Source organism: Scyliorhinus torazame, chromosome 5 (assembly GCF_047496885.1).
Source record: "Scyliorhinus torazame isolate Kashiwa2021f chromosome 5, sScyTor2.1, whole genome shotgun sequence".
Classification (NCBI taxonomy): Eukaryota; Metazoa; Chordata; class Chondrichthyes; order Carcharhiniformes; family Scyliorhinidae; genus Scyliorhinus; species Scyliorhinus torazame.
In genome coordinates this window covers 130,371,377-130,387,083 of record NC_092711.1, presented here as the reverse complement: position 1 = coordinate 130,387,083, position 15,707 = coordinate 130,371,377, and the positions used below count along the sequence as shown (strand labels likewise).

Here is a 15,707-nt window from a genome sequence, read left to right as displayed (position 1 = left end):
ATTTGAGGTAGCGGAAGAGCCGGGAGTGCAGGAGGCGAAAGAGGCCGATATTCTGGCCTTTGCGTCCCTGATAGCCCAGCGAAGGATCTTACTTATGTGGAAGGAAGCGAAACCCCCCGGCCTGGAGAAACGATATGGCAGGGTTCATAAAACTGGAACAAATGAAATTTGCGCTGAGAGGATCGGCTCAGGGGTTCTCCAGGCGGTGGCAACCGTTCCTTGACTATCTCGCGGAACGTTAAGGGAAAATAGATCGTCAGCAGCAGCAGCCCGGCGGGGGGGGGGGGGGGGGGTGGGGGGTGGGGGGGGGGGGGGGGGGGGGGGGAGGCGGGAAGCACTATTTTTTGTGACTTTGTTAGTTCATTATTTGATTTAAATAATGTTATTTATCAGCTATTGTGTTGTTTTTATGTTGATTTGTAAAGCGGAAAAATTCTGTTTGAAAACTTTAATAAAATATATATTTTTTTAAAAACAACTGATTTCAACACTGGAGCTGGTTTGCCTAATTTCTTGATGATACACCACAGTAAGACATGAAAGCTACTAGAATGGTCAGAATCAACAACACAAACCCTCGAGCCGTCAGCTGTCCTGCAAAATGTGATCACTATTGATGTGGATTGGTGCTCCCCACCTACAGGTCACATTGTTCAATGATATTCACTATCCTTTTGCCGCGAGTGTTCGCTAAATAGTTACAAGCAATTAAAGCAACAGATGATTCATGGACTTAAAAAGATTCTCGAGCTCTCCCTTCACCTGTATCCAACTTGTGGATAATTCTTGGAAAGAATTTCTTCAATTGCCCAAATCCAAATCCCTTTTCCTTTAATTTCTCTCCGTCTGACCACTTTCTCGATATTTTCAAATTTAGTTTCTCCATGGAGCATGTATTAGTGTCTTTTCAAAAGTGTCAAACACTTCTCGCCACCGTTAACCACTGCCTGACCTGTTGTCCAGTTGCTGAGCAAGTCCGGGACCTGGTCTTCAGTATAGGTTCACCGTGCACTTCCACATGTTAGTTACTCCACTCAGAACAAATCATTTCTGAACACACACATTTTTAAATTTTATTTATTTATTTTAGAGAACCCAATTCATTTTTGCCAATTAAGGGGCAATTTAGCGTGGCCAATCCACCTACCCTGCACATCTTTGGGTTGTGGTGGCGAATCCACACAAACACGGGGAGAATGTGTAAACTCCACACGGACAGTGACCCAGAGCCAGGATCGAACCTGGGACCTCGGCGCCGTGAGGCCTGTTGAAATCTACCATGCGGTTTAAGTGTAGTCTCGTATACACTTTAACTCAGTAGAAATTTAAGCTACACGTCTCGGGTGCGAAATGAAATATTTTATTGTACCTATTGATTATAAATGAGAGTTTGAAATCTTCTTGTGGTTATAAATCAAATGTTCTCAGAAAGCCCCTGCAGGGGCAGCATGGTGGCTAGCACTGCCTCTTTGCAGCGCCAAGGTCCTAGGTTCGATCCCGGCTCTGGGTCACTGTCCATGTGAAGTTTGCACATTCTCCCCGTGTTTGCGTGGGTTTCACCCCCACAACCCAAAGATGTGCAAGGTAGGTGGATTGGCCACACTAAATTGCCCCTTAATTTGAAAAATGCATTGGGTACTCTGTATTAATTTTTTTAAAAGGCCCTGCAGAAGGCTTTTAAGAGATATAATTAACTTAGTGGTTGACAAACAAATTGAATTTTCAAAATACAGTAATGGTTTCTTGCTCGAAGCAAACAGCTTGCGCGGACTTAAGAGTTAGAATAGAAATATGAAAATACAAAATAAAGATAGTAGACAGCTAGGCAAAATAGTATAGAGTGATTCTAGAATGAAAATGGCTGCCCGGACCTCTATCTTTAAGGAAAATGTTATCAGTCTGACTCCATCTATCCCTACCCCTGTAATGTGCTGATTGACTTGGATGAGTCTCAAATACATTTGGTTGGATGGGTTAGTTGTCCATCATCAATATGCAACATAGCTGTGAACATGTTGCATCTTTAGATGTTTGTTGTGTATTGGAATGTGATTTACACTTTTAATCAGCTCTGGTTTCTACTGTTTTTTTGCTGACTGCTATACTTTTTCACATTTTGGACAATGGCAGATTCATTTTATCCATGTTAACTTATTGTGACCTTCATTGAATTGTTTCATTCGCTTTGAGTTAGACTGTGGATTTTGTAAATGTTTCATATCCCTGCCTTCATTATTGCAAGCTGTATGCTTTATAATCTGAAATTGTGTTTGCAGTCTTATGATGGAATTCAGTTTTAAAAGTGAATTTTGACATGGGCTTTTTGTATTTACATTCAAATAGCTAAATCAATGACCCTTTTACCGATCAGAAATAGATGGTTCCCTTCAGGCCGCAGTGCTGACCCACTGCGCCATCGTGCTGCCCTATATCTGCACACTGGCTTCCCAACATCATGCCACACACTCCATCCGATACCAACCATTCCTAGACTTTCAGGTCCCTATGAAAGGATCAAATGGTGTCTGTCTCCACATCTTTGCTGACCTGCATTGTCCTGATGACTTGGTTTGTGGCCAGACTAACAAATGCAGTTTCCTTCAAAACAAATGTCCAAAAGCAATAATACAAACATGTCCAAGAGAAGCTGTTAATTTATTTGTCTAATTTACAAGTTCCCTTCACTAGAATGTACATTAATACCTGATTAAGCTGTGACATTGAATTACACCCAGGGTGAATTATACTGTCCAATACAATATTCTCATAATATCTGTCAGATTTAAACATTCCCATCGGATTCCAGGAATTAATATATTTTATGTTTGTTCTTCACTTTAACCTATTATAGTGTCCAACATTTCAAATCGATCCCAAATTTAAGTAACAGTGTTTTTGTTCCTGTTCAATTTATTTCTCCCCAAATAAACTCTTTTTGATACCCAGGAACCTTTTTTCCCCATTAGGTTTTGTTGGCGCTCGAGTGCTTTGAAAGAACAACTCAATCAATTTATTTTCTCAATTCTAATTTCAGAAACAATTCTACCCAAGTCTGCACTCACTTTAGAGGGCACTTCCATATCTCCCATGTTCAAGGACCTTGTCTCAGAAGCTAACAATGGTCCGAATGGTTTAGGCCAAGTATTTGATAACCAAAGTCTTTAGTTCAAACTGTCACTGTATTGTGATGTTTGACGTCTGTAGAAAAGTTTTGCATTGTACAAACCTCTCGATCACTTGCTGCAATACCTGTGGCCCTGGAAACATCATCAGCTGTTTAAAAAAGACACAAAGAATCTATTTGACTCTGTCCAAGAGCCCATAAATTGACTTGTCCGAATCTGTTAATTTAGAAACTCAAAGGGCAGCACGGTGGCGCAATGGTAGCACTGCAGTCTCACGGTGCCGAGGTCCCAGGTTCAATCCCGGCTCTGGGTCACTGTCAATGTGGAGTTTGCACATTCTCTCCGTGTTTGCGTGGGTTTCACCCCCACAACCCAAAGATGTGCAAGGTTGGTGGATTGAACACGTTAAATTGCCCCTTAATTGGAAAAAATTAATTGGGTACTCTAAATTTTCAAAAAATATATATTTAGAAACTCAAATTGAATAATGCCCAGTTAATAAATGATTGTGATAAATTAAATAAACAACTCATCAGAACATACTAAATAGAAGTAGCCATTCAGCCCCTCGAGCCTGCTCAGCCATTCAATAAGATCATGGCTGATCTGTTTGTGTTGAGTTCCACATTCCCCATATAGCCCTGATAATCTTTGATTCCCTTGCCCAACAAGAATCTATGTACCTCCGCCGTAAAAATATTTACCGATCCTGTTTCCACCGCCTTCTGAGACAGTGAGTTCCAATGTCATTTGTGCACTCGCTCATGTGTCAGCAGGTTGGCTAACTGAGTGAATCCCTTCCCGCACAGGGAGCAAGTGAATGGCCTCTCCCCAGTGTGAATTCGCTGGTGTGTCAGCAGTTGGGATGACTGTATGAATCCCTTCCCACACATGGAGCATTTGAAAGGCCTCTCCCCAGTGTGAATTCGCCGGTGTTTCAGTAATACAGATGAATGAGTGAACCCTTTCCCACACAGGGAGCAGATAAATGGTCTCTCCCCAGTGTGACCTCGCTGGTGCACAGTGAGGGCCGATGACTGCCTGAAATCCTTTCCACAGAATGAGCAGCTGAATGGCTTCTCCTCAGTGTGTATTCGCTGGTGTGACTGAAGGATGAATAACGCAGTGAATCCCTTCCCACACATGGAGCACGAGAATGGCCTCTCTCCAGTGTGACTGCGGCGATGAGTTTCCAGCTCCGATGGGTAATTGAATTCCTTCTCACAGTCTCCACATTTCCATGGTTTCCCCAAGGTGTGGCTGCGCTTGTGTCTCGACAGGCCGGATGAATGACTGAAGCCTCGTCCACACACTGAACATATGTAGGGTTTCTCACTCTTGTGAATGTTGCTTTCTGGCTCCATGTTCAAATTCCGATGACAATCAGCTTACAATAAATTGTCAGATCTAGAAATGATGTTCGATTTCTGTGAGACATCTGACTGCAAATCCTCTCTTAATACCCTGTGGAATTGATTTAAAACAGAATAAAGTGTGAGAGCTGCAAGGAAATCTGTAAATCCCCATCCCACACACTCTCCCTCCTTCCTGGGCTGAAATCCAAACCCATCTCACCATCTCTTTCCTCCACTCCCAGTTTTCTCCCTCCCTCTCCTCTGCCTGGGTTGTTCTCCAGCTCCTGTCTGCAGACTGACAATAAAATCAATGGATCTTGGGGCCTCCAGGGGGTGTTTGTGAATCCTCCCCGCCCACCTCTGACCTCACAATGCCAGGGTGATTGACGGCAGCTCCGGGCCAATAGGAAGAGGGATTTGGACTGGAGGACCCAACCGCAGCGCCACGTCCTCCAACCAATGGGCGTGAATAAGGGGCGGGGCTTAGGCCGGATCTCCTGAACGATTTGCGCGTGCGTAGTTAACACGGGCCTAACACCTTTATGAAGCCCGAGCAACTGCTGCCGGTTCAAACTCTGAACGTGGAATACTTTATTGGGATATTAAGGGCCTACACCGGGCGTTTCTGAAGCCTTTCAGCCCACCACCAGCTCCATTCCCTCCTCCAGCTTATCCGCTTATTTCTGACCAGCCGTGAGTTTGGACACTGAGACAGCATCCGTACTGCGCATGCTCCAGTTCCCGCTGCCCGAATGACGGACCAATAGGACGAGGGGCGACGCTGGAGGGCCGCGTGGGCGCGGCAGGTCCTCCAACCAATCGGAGTGAATGAGGGGCGGGGCCAGCCTGTGGCAGACCCGTGCGCGCCAATCTCGGACCAGAATGTCGTGGACAGAGGGCAGCACAGTGGTTAGCACAGCTGACTCACAGCGCCAGGGACCCGGTTCAATTCTGGCCTTGGGTGCCTGTGTGGCGTTTACATGTGTCCCCCCCCCCCCCCGTGTCTGTGTGGGTTCCCTACGGTGCTCCAGTTTCTTCCCACTGTCCAAAGATGTGCAGATTATGTGGATTGGCCATGATAAATTTCCCCTCTGTGTGCGCATAGGGGAGTGGTTCTGTGTAGGGCTGCGCCAAGGTCCCCGGTTCGATGCCTGGCTTGGGTCACTGTCTGTGCGAAGTATGCACGTTCTCCCAGTGTTGCATGGGTTTTCTCTGGGTTCTCCGGTTTCCTCCCACACATCCCGAAATACGTGCTTGTTAGATGAATTGGACATTCTGAATTCTCCCTCAGTGAACCTGAACAGGCGTCGCAGTGTGGCGACTAGGGAATTTTCAGAGTAACTTCATTGCAGTGTTAATGTAAGCCTGCTTGTGACAATATTAAAGATTATTATTATAGGGTGCTCTCTCAGACTTGATGGGCCTGTGAGAAACACCGCTCATTTGATAATTTACACTTAGCCAAATTCTGAAGAAGTATTTTATTCAATCGATCTTGCAAGAACGGGTGCCGCTTGTCAACATTAGCAGACACACAGAATTAACACAGCATTGTTTTTTATATACAATCTCTGAGAAACACGCCCCACTCTCTGCCCCGATGGCAGTTTCCTTATCAGTGATTCCTTATTTGGACTTGTTATGTTCATTTTGGCTTCCCCCTTGCTTCGCCTAGCAGTGGTTTCTGTTAGCTCCTGGTACATCCTTGAACCGTCAATTAAAATGATGTAGGATGAGGCCCCGTCTGCACCTGCATCCTGTTATTGTAAATCCTGTTCATTCCCGAAGGTCAGTCACGTACACAGTTACAACAACTTGAGCACTGCAGCTTACACAAAACTCCACTTGACATCTTATTTCCCATCAAGCACTATTGTTGACATCTTATTTGTGAACCAGAGTTATTCATGTGAAAACAACATAAATTGCTCATTTCTCATAATTCCCCCTTTTTTTCTTTTTACTCTTATTGCTTTTTACACTATGTCGCCCCTTCTAGCCTTCCCCAAAACTGTCCAACATCCTCTCAACCTCTCTTTCTATGGGGTCGTCCTCTCCTTCAGTCTTCCCTCTTTCTAGTAGGCAAATGGTATCCTGACCCAGGGGCATTTGCTTGGTCAAGGCTGTTTCGATGAGCCTCTGCACCAAGCCTCTTATGCACGGGATGCTGCAACAGCCTATTGCCACCAATGCTCCTATTACTACGATAATAGAGGTGAGGATGGATACAATTAACCCTTTCCATTTCCCAAACATTCATCAAATGAGGTGGGTATGCTTCGTTTAGATCGTTTCCCTTCAACACTTCCCTTCTCCTTTTGTCTTTCATAGGCTATACTGAACGGTATGGCTAGCTGAACTAATGCGCATGTCCCTTTCCATTGGGGGGGTAGAGTGGGTCTTAGGATTTTTCCTCCACAATACCACCATATATCTGCACGTGGTATTTTTAGTGATGAGTAATTGCCCTGGGTGGTCACGTTCTCAGTCTCAAGACACGTCTTGAGTCCTCCCATATCTTTACTTAGTCCCGTATCAGAACGACTTAGACACGATTTATGATGCGTCACGGTAACCAAGGAGGAGGGAGGGTTTGCTGATTGTTTCTGCTTAACAGGAGGAAACATCAGAGATAGGGCAGTGCAGGTCCTGTTGCCCCAGGCGTTCTCATCTTGGTACAAGGCCATCATGCATTCCGTGCTCCCTCTATTTTCTTTCCACCCCATTGGAAAGGGCTCCAGATGGGCCTGTGGTCTACCTGATGCACAAGCATAACAATTGTCTTTCTTCAGCGTCTGGGCCGAATACCTCACCCACTCAATCCACGCATTCTGTTCCTCATAGCCGGTTTCTATCTCAAAGGCTTTCTCTAAATCTTTTACTTCAATTATTTTAACTCCCTGTCCTTCCTCCATCTTGTCGTTCCCGGTTCCATTAGTGGGAGTTGCCCACTGGTCTATTGAAAAACGGAAGCAGCATTTAGTCCCGCTATTTTTTATTTTTACCCCGAACATTTCATTTCTTAGTGAACAACGCTGATTGCCTGCCTCGGTCCAGGCCGTGTGTTTTACGGTGATGTATACGGGGTGACAAGTTCCAGCCTTGCACGTTGAGGGGGAATTTCCACTAATCTGGTGAATGGATACGACCGGTGGTGCCCATCTGCGACTGAGCAAATGGCACACCCTTTTCAGCCAACCCCCCTTTTCGGTAATCACCCCCCCTTGGTAATAATCAAGAGACTCCACCCTAAACTCCTTTCCATTCCCCGCTGACTCGCAGTCTATGAGGGTGCATAGATCAGTCCATATTACCTGAGGGTACCGACTTTCTGGGATTGTCAATGTAACCAGACGCCCGTTTCCGTCCCCCCACATTAATATTATTATACATTGTATAGTCCATTTTAGCAGTAGTTTCGTCATATTATTGAATAGTTCAGGATTCAATGTCTTTTCAACCTTATCTGTCATGGTTCCTCAGTGGCCTCCACATGCCATTGTTCCTGTTCAGGTGGTGATTTCACGGGACCCTTCGTTCTGCTGTAATGAGTCCAACCTTTTTCCGCAGTTCATATGGCAGTCTCTGTGGTTAACAAAACCAGGAACGGTCCGTCCCAAGTGGGTTGAAGCTTGGTTTCCTTCCACGATTTCACCAGTACCCAATCTCCTGGTTTAAATTTGTGGACTGCGAATTCAAGGGGAGGTGTCTGCGCTAGCAGTCCTTGTCTCCTGAGGAATGATAATGAGGAAGATAGTGCCAGTATATATTTCTTTACATAGATATCTTTACATTCTGCAATGGGCAATTCTCCCATTGTTCCAAGGTATGGCAATCCGAACAACATTTCATATGGGGACAACCCCAAATCTTTTCTTGGAGCTGTTCGGATTCTTAGAAGGGCTATCGGTAAGCATTTTGTCCGGGGAGCCTAGTTTCTAGTATTATTTTTGACAAATGATTTTTAAGGGTTTGATTCATCCTTTCCACCCGTCCCGATGAGGGGAGGTGCCAAGGAGTGTGGAAGTCCCAATTTATCTCCAAACTTCTCATGGTTTCTTGTAAGACCGTAGAGGTAAAGTGACTTCCCCTGTCCGAGTCTATATTTTCTACCAACCCGTATCGGGGAACTATTTGCTCCAGAATGATTTTAGAGACTCCGCCTGCGGTGGCGGTGGTTGTAGGGTAAGCTTATTTCAGCCTTCTCTGTAACAAACTGTCTCTCTCTCTCTGTCTCTCTCACTCTCTGGGCGTCATTCTCCGACCCCCCGCCGGGTCTGAGAATGGCCGTTGGCCGCCGTGAATTCCGCCCCCGCCGAAGTCTCCGGTACCGGAGATTGGGCGGGGGCGGGAATCGGGCCGCGCCGGTTGGCGGGACCCCCCGCTGGATTCTCCGGCCCGGATGGGCCGAAGTCCCGCCCAGAAATTGCCTGTCCCGCCGGCGTAAATCAAACCTGGTATTTACCGGCGGGACCAGGCGGCGTGGGCAAGCTCCGGGGTCCTGGGGGGGGGGGGGGCGCGGGGCGATCTGACCCCGGGGGGTGCCCCCACGGTGGCCTGGCCCGCAATCGGGGCCCACCGATCCGCGGGCAGGCCTGTGCCGTGGGGGCACTCTTTCCCTTCCGCCTCCGCTACGGCCTCCACCATGGCGGAGGTGGAAGAGACTCTCCCCACTGCGCATGCGCGGGAAACTGACAGCGTCCGCTGACGCTCCCGCGCATGCGCCGGGAAACTGTCAGCGGCCGCTGACGCTCCCGCGCATGCGCCGCATTTCCGCGCCAGCTGGCGGGGCAACAAACGCCATTTCCGCCAGCTGGCGGGGCGGAAATCCCTCCGGCGTCGGCCTAGCCCCTCAATGTTGGGGCTAGGCCGCCAAAGATGCGGAGCATTCCGCACCTTTGGGCCGGCGCGATGTCCGTCTGATTGGCGCCGTGTTTGGCGCCAGTCGGCGGACATCGTGCCGTTGGGGGAGAATTTCGCCCTCTGTCTCTCTCTCTCTCTGTCTCTTTCTGTATTGAAACACTGACTCCAGGCATGTTGCAGCCTTCTCTGTAACAAACTGTCTCTCTCTCTCTCTGTATTGAAACACTGACTCCAGGCATGTTGCAGCCTTCTCTGTAACTGTCTCTCTCTCTCTCTCTCTGTATTGAAACACTGACTCCAGGCATGTTGCAGCCTTCTCTGTAACAAACTGTCTCTCTCTCTCTCTCTCTCTGTATTGAAACAGTGACTCCAGGCATGTTGCAGCCTTCTCTGTAACAAACTGTCTCTCTCTCTCTCTCTGCCTCTGTCTCTCTCTGTCTCTCTCTCTCTCTGTCTCTTTATCTCTCTGCCTGTCTCTCTCTCTCTGTCTCTGTCTCTGTGTCTCTGTCTCTCTCTCTCTCTGTCTCTCTCTCTCTGTTCTCTCTCTCTCTGTATCTCTCTCCCTGTCTCTGTATCTCTCTCTGTCTCTTCGTTCACTTCCCCCTGGCGGGTGTTTATTCTCCCACAGTCGCATGCCTGCTCTTCTAATCATACCCCTTTCTTCCCCCGTGAATAGGATACTCATAATGGATATTAGTTTGGTCCATGTGTATATATTAGGACCTAAGAACTGATCGAATTGTTCTGCCAGTCCTAAGGGGTCTTCCATTAACGTCTTCATCTCTGTTTTTTTTTTTGAATGCTCTGACTTCTCCTGAATTTAAAGGATTTACAAATCCTACTTCTCCCTCTCCAATAGGGGGTTCATTTTTGTTATTTCTGGTTCCTCTCCCTGCCCTTTAGCGGATCTTAATTGCATTTTACTCCCTCCTTCTTTTTCAGGGACTTTCTCTGATTTGCCTTTATTCATTTGTTGGTCATTTGGCGAGTCCTTGTCTTTTGACTTATTCTTATAAGGGGGTGGCAAATTATCTACGACGTCCCATTGTTTAAGAGGGGCGGTGGGAACGTCTTCGCCCTGTGGGATTAATGGACATATTCGGGTGGCGTTCCTGCTGGGAAGCCAATAACTTGCGTAACTTACTTCTTTATCGGAACAGGGTCTTTTATCATTGACATATATATTCAAAATTTGGCACACCCAATCTTCGTCCGAACCGTATTTCGGCCAAAAGACTGAGGGTTTACGGATTGCCTCTTTTATCCATATGAAGCAACAAAATGTTATCATTGTTTTCCTGTCCTTATTTTTTTGTACAACTCTCAAAATCCCAATTCACTAACATCCGACCCACTGGACTTTCTGGTGGGATATTCTTAGGGATTTTTTTATCGGTGCCGTCTCGTTTCGAGTTTTTACTTCCCATTGTAATGTAATCAACTTTCACTTATTTCTAAGTAAAGTGTCTAGTTATGACTGATCCGTCAAAACAATCACAATTTTGAAAGTACTTATATCATCAATCCGCCCATACACTTATACGGATGTCTAGATATAAACTCTAGAGTCCTTATATCATCGATCCGCCCATACACTTATACGGATGTCTAGATATAAACTCTAGAGTCCTTATATCATCGATCCGCCCATACACTTATACGGATGTCTAGATACGAACCCAAGTCAACAAGGTAATACTTAAAAGTCGTTTTTCTTACCTTGCTCCGTGCACAGAGTTGCCTGACTTTCACTTTCACGGCGTGCCAGCCACTATAATCCGTTATTTGCTTCTTCAGAATGACTACCCTAGGAACGTGTTCAGTTGACCGTGGGTATCTACTCAAGACGAAGTACGAGACCGTTTAAATAACGGGACGCGTCTTCTCGGTTCCTCTTAAGCCGCCCCCCTCGATCAATAAAGACTATCCCGGACGAGCCCCCAATTGTGAGAAACACCGCTCACTTGATAATAATTTACACTTAGCCAAATTCTGAAGAAGTATTTTATTCAATCGATCTTGCAAGAACGGGTGCTGCTTGTCAACATTAGCAGACATACAGAATTAACACAGCATTGTTTTTTATATACAATCTCTGAGAAACACGCCCCACTCTCTGCCCCGATGGCAGTTTCCTTATCAGTGATTCCTTATTTGGACTTGTTATGTTCATTTTGGCTTCCCCCTTGCTTCGCCTAGCAGTAGTTTCTGTTAGCTCCTGGTACATCCTTGAACCGTCAATTAAAATGATGTAGGATGAAGCCCCCGTCTGCACCTACATCCTGTTATTGTAAATCGTGTTCATTCCCGAAGGTCAGTCACGTACACAGTTACAACAACTTGGGCACTGCAGCTTACACAAAACTCCACTCGACATCCTATTTCCCATCAAGCACTATTGTTGACATCTTATTTGTGAACCAGAGTTATTCATGTAAAAACAACATGTAAAAACAACATAAATTGCTCATTTCTCATAGGCCAAATGCCTCCTTCTGCAATCCATAAGACAAAGGAGCAGAATTAGGCCACTCAGCCAATCGAGTCTGCTGCGCCATTCAATCATGGCTGATATTTTTCCCATCTCCATTCTCCTGCCTTCACCCCATAACACCTGATTAACCAAGAACCTATCTATCTCAGTGATTTGGCCTCCACAGTCTTCTGTGGCAGAGTTCCACAGATTCACCACCTTCCGGATGAAGAAATTCCTCTTCATCTCAGTTTTAAAGGATCATCCCTTTAGTCTGAGATGGTGTCATCTGGTTTTAGTTTCTCCACGAGGTGAAACATCCTCTCCACTTCTACTCTATCCAGTCCTCGCAGTAAGTTTCAATAAGATCCCCAATATCCTTCCAAACTCCAACAAATACAGAATGAGTATCCTCAACTGTTCCTCATATGACAAGCTCTTCATTCTAGGGATCATTCTTGTGAACCTGCTCTGGACCCTTTCCAAGGCACACTCTTCTAATTCTATTCTAATGTAAATCTGGTGATCATGACTGAGAAGGGTGCTGCTGAGATCAGAATGTTTTAATGGCAGAATAAGCAATGTGACAAAGGACAACAGGGAACAGATGATCCTAGTGTGGTGGAGAGGGGAGATGATGATAAGCGAAAAACAAAATGGAAAGCGGGATGAAAATGGAGATGGTAAAATCAGTCAAAGACAAACAAAGAAATGTACAGTACGAAGTCTTACAACACCAGGTTAAAGTCCAACAGGGTTGTTTCGATGTCAAACAAACAAACCTGTTGGACTTTAACCTGGTGTTGTAAGACTTCGTACTGTGCTCACCCCAGTCCAACGCCGGCATCTCCACATCAAAGAAATGTACAGCACAGGAACAGGCCCTTCGGCCCTCCAAGCCCGTGCCGACCATGCTGCCAGACTAAACTACAATCTTCTACACTTCCTGGGTCCGTATCCCTCTATTCCCATCCTATTCATGTATTTGTCAAGATGCCCCTTAAATGTCACTATCGTCCCTGCTTCCACCACCTCCTCCGGTAGCGAGTTCCAGGCACCCACTACCCTCTGCGTAAAAAGCTTGCCTCGTACATCTACTCTAAACCTTGCCCCTCTCACCTTAAACCTATGCCCCCTAGTAATTGACCCCTCTACCCTGGGGAAAAGCCTCTGACTATCCACTCTGTCTATGCCCCTCATAATTTTGTAGACCTCTATCAGGTTGCCCCCCCAACCTCCGTCGTTCCAGTGAGAACAAACCGAGTTTATTCAACCTCTCCTCATAGCTAATGCCCTCCATACCAGGCAACATTCTGGTAAATCTCTTCTGCACCCTCTCTAAAACCTCCACATCCTTCTGGTAGTGTGGCGACCAGTGTGGAAGAAATGAAAATAAATTGATGGAAATAAAAATGGGGGGGGAACAGTTCACAGTCTGAAGTTGTTGAACTCAGTGTTAAGTCCAGAACGCTGTAAGGTGCATTCTCGGGAGTTGGGCTTCACTGGAACATGGCATCAGGCTAAGGACAGACATGTAGGACTCTGGACACGAATCAGAGCCACGGTGAAAATAGGAAGAGGAAGTATGAAGGGAATCCACAAAGACAGGTTCTGAAATTGACCTGAATGAATCTGTCATTTGAGAGCTGGCACAGATTGAGAGGGGGGGTCAGTGACGAATCATTCCTGGGATGTGGGCATCACTGGCAAGGTCAACATTTTTACCCAATTCCTAGTTGTCCTATAACTCAGTGGGCTTGCTGGGCCATTTCAGAGGGTAGTTAAGAGCCAATCACATTGAGGCAGATCTGGATTCACAGATCTGCTCCAGGTTTCCTTCCCTGAAGGACGTGAGTGAACCTGATGGATTTTTATGAGAATCGTTTCATGATTTAGTTCAACTCCAGGTTTCCTTCCCTGAAGGACGTGAGTGAACCTGATGGATTTTTATGAGAATCGTTTCATGATTTAGTTTTATTGAATTCAAATTTCACCATGTGCCGTGGTCCCTACAGCATTACTCTGGTTCTCTGGGAGATCGGTTAGCTCAGTTGGCTGGATGGCTGGTTTGTGATGCATAGAGATGCCAGCAGCGCGGGTTCAATTCCCATATGGCTGAGGTTACCATGAAGGCCCTGCCTTCTTAACCTTGTCTCTCCCTGAGGTGTGTGGACCCTAGGGTTAAATCAGTACCAGTCAGCGCTCTCTATCTCAAAGGGGATGTTCTCTACAAAACTATAGCGACTTTCACCCAGGGTCTCTAGATTATTAGTCCAGTGACAATACCACCATGGCATTGCATAGGAGAGTAAATGATTGATTCGTTGATGCCTCTCCAATTTTTTCCCCTTGTGATAACTCCAATCCGATCAACATTCTCGTAAATCTCCTCTGTACGTTTCTGGTGTGAACACATCCTCCTTATAATCCGGTTACCAGAATGGTACACAGTAATCTAGCTGTGGTCTAATTTACTCAGCAGTACTAGCAGCATCTGTGGAGAAACAGGCGTTTCAGATCTGTAATCATTCATCAACAGAAAATTCTGGACATATTTCCTGCTCTTATACGCTATGTCTCACTTAATATCGGTGTAGTAGAGAAGATAATTATATGAAATAGTCTCAGGAGACCCAGGTATAGAACGATTGTTTATTAGCCAACCCACTGGGAGAGCACAACTTCAAAGAAAGATCTCTGGAGCTGACTCTACCCGGTTGAGAAATGAAGCAATATTTATACATTGTAGGCCAGATAGGCAAGGGATTATTTACATTTGAACATTGTCTGGTTCAGACTTAAACAAGCTGCGGGTGTTCACAAGGCAGATTAAGCATTTTTCACCCTCATCCCTCTTATGACTCCTCTTAATCTCTCCCTCATTGCCAACCGGCTCCACCTTGCACCGTTAGCTGTATCTGCTACTTCAGGACATGGAAAAAAATACTGAAAATAAAAGTTACTGATGTGGGCTCTGCAGATACTTTTAAAAACAAGTTGCAGTCTGTAAAAAGTTACGGCAGAACAAGTTACTGACATGTGCCTTGCAGTTGTCTGTGTCTTTGCCACATCAGCATGTTTCTGGGTGGTGTCTACCCGGTGTGTGGAATTTTCCTTTAACTTTGGAAAACACTCATTCAAAATACTATTTTAAGATCCTTTAATAGATTAGAATTATTGTCTGCCCTAATAAATCATTGCAATTAAACCATATTAGTTCCCATCTTGGAATGGAAAGTATCCTGTGTGTCGTAGTCATAGAACTTTACTAACCCAGCAGGGAATCGAACCTGGGACCCTGGCCACAGTGCTATCCACTTGTGCTACCGTGCTGCCCTCAACCGCGTCCGTGTCTTTTCAACCACCTCATCTACCTCTGTTACTTTCAGGGATCTGTGGACCTGCACTCCAATCTCTCTCTGTGCCTCTATACTTCTCACTCTCATATCAGTAATACTATGGCCCTGCCTTCTTAACCTTGTCTCTCCCTGAGGTGTGTGGACCCTAGGGTTAAATCAGTACCAGTCAGCGCTCTCTATCTCAAAGAGGAGAGCAGCCTATGTTCTCTACAAAACTATAGCGACTTTCACCCAGGGTCTCTAGATTACTAGTCCAGTGACAATATCACCCGCCCCAAATGTATTTATTACTTCACAATTTTGCAGATTAATCTCCAATTGTTACTTGACTGATATCTTCCTCACTATCAACCGCACGACTGTCATTGTCTTGAACATGCCTCCTATGTCAAAGTCTAAATCATTGATTTATACCAAACAAAGCATGGAATCTTAGAAGCATAGAATCCCTACAGTGCAGAAGGAGGCCCTTTGGCGCATTGAATCTGCACCGACCCTCTGAAAGAGTACTCCACCCAAGACTACTTCCCCA

At 45.8% G+C, this 15,707-nt stretch overlaps 1 protein-coding gene across 3 annotated transcripts in view; it reads right to left on the bottom strand.

The window, feature by feature from the left end:
- Positions 1 to 2,636: 2,636 nt before the first annotated feature.
- The window catches only part of LOC140419757 (uncharacterized), a 65,012-nt gene continuing 51,941 nt past the window's right edge, over positions 2,637 to 15,707 (bottom strand). The window contains exons 1-2 of one of the 3 annotated variants that reach the window (XM_072503742.1): positions 5,125 to 5,224; positions 2,637 to 4,589 (exon numbers count right to left, since the gene is read on the bottom strand). In XM_072503742.1, the coding sequence (XP_072359843.1) occupies positions 3,872 to 4,489 (618 nt within the window). In that variant the 5' untranslated portion in view covers positions 4,490 to 4,589; positions 5,125 to 5,224 and the 3' untranslated portion in view covers positions 2,637 to 3,871. Of the gene's footprint in view, positions 4,590 to 4,700; positions 5,098 to 5,124; positions 5,225 to 15,707 lie in introns of those variants that run through there. The other 2 variants (XM_072503741.1, XM_072503743.1) reach the window with 2 other exon arrangements.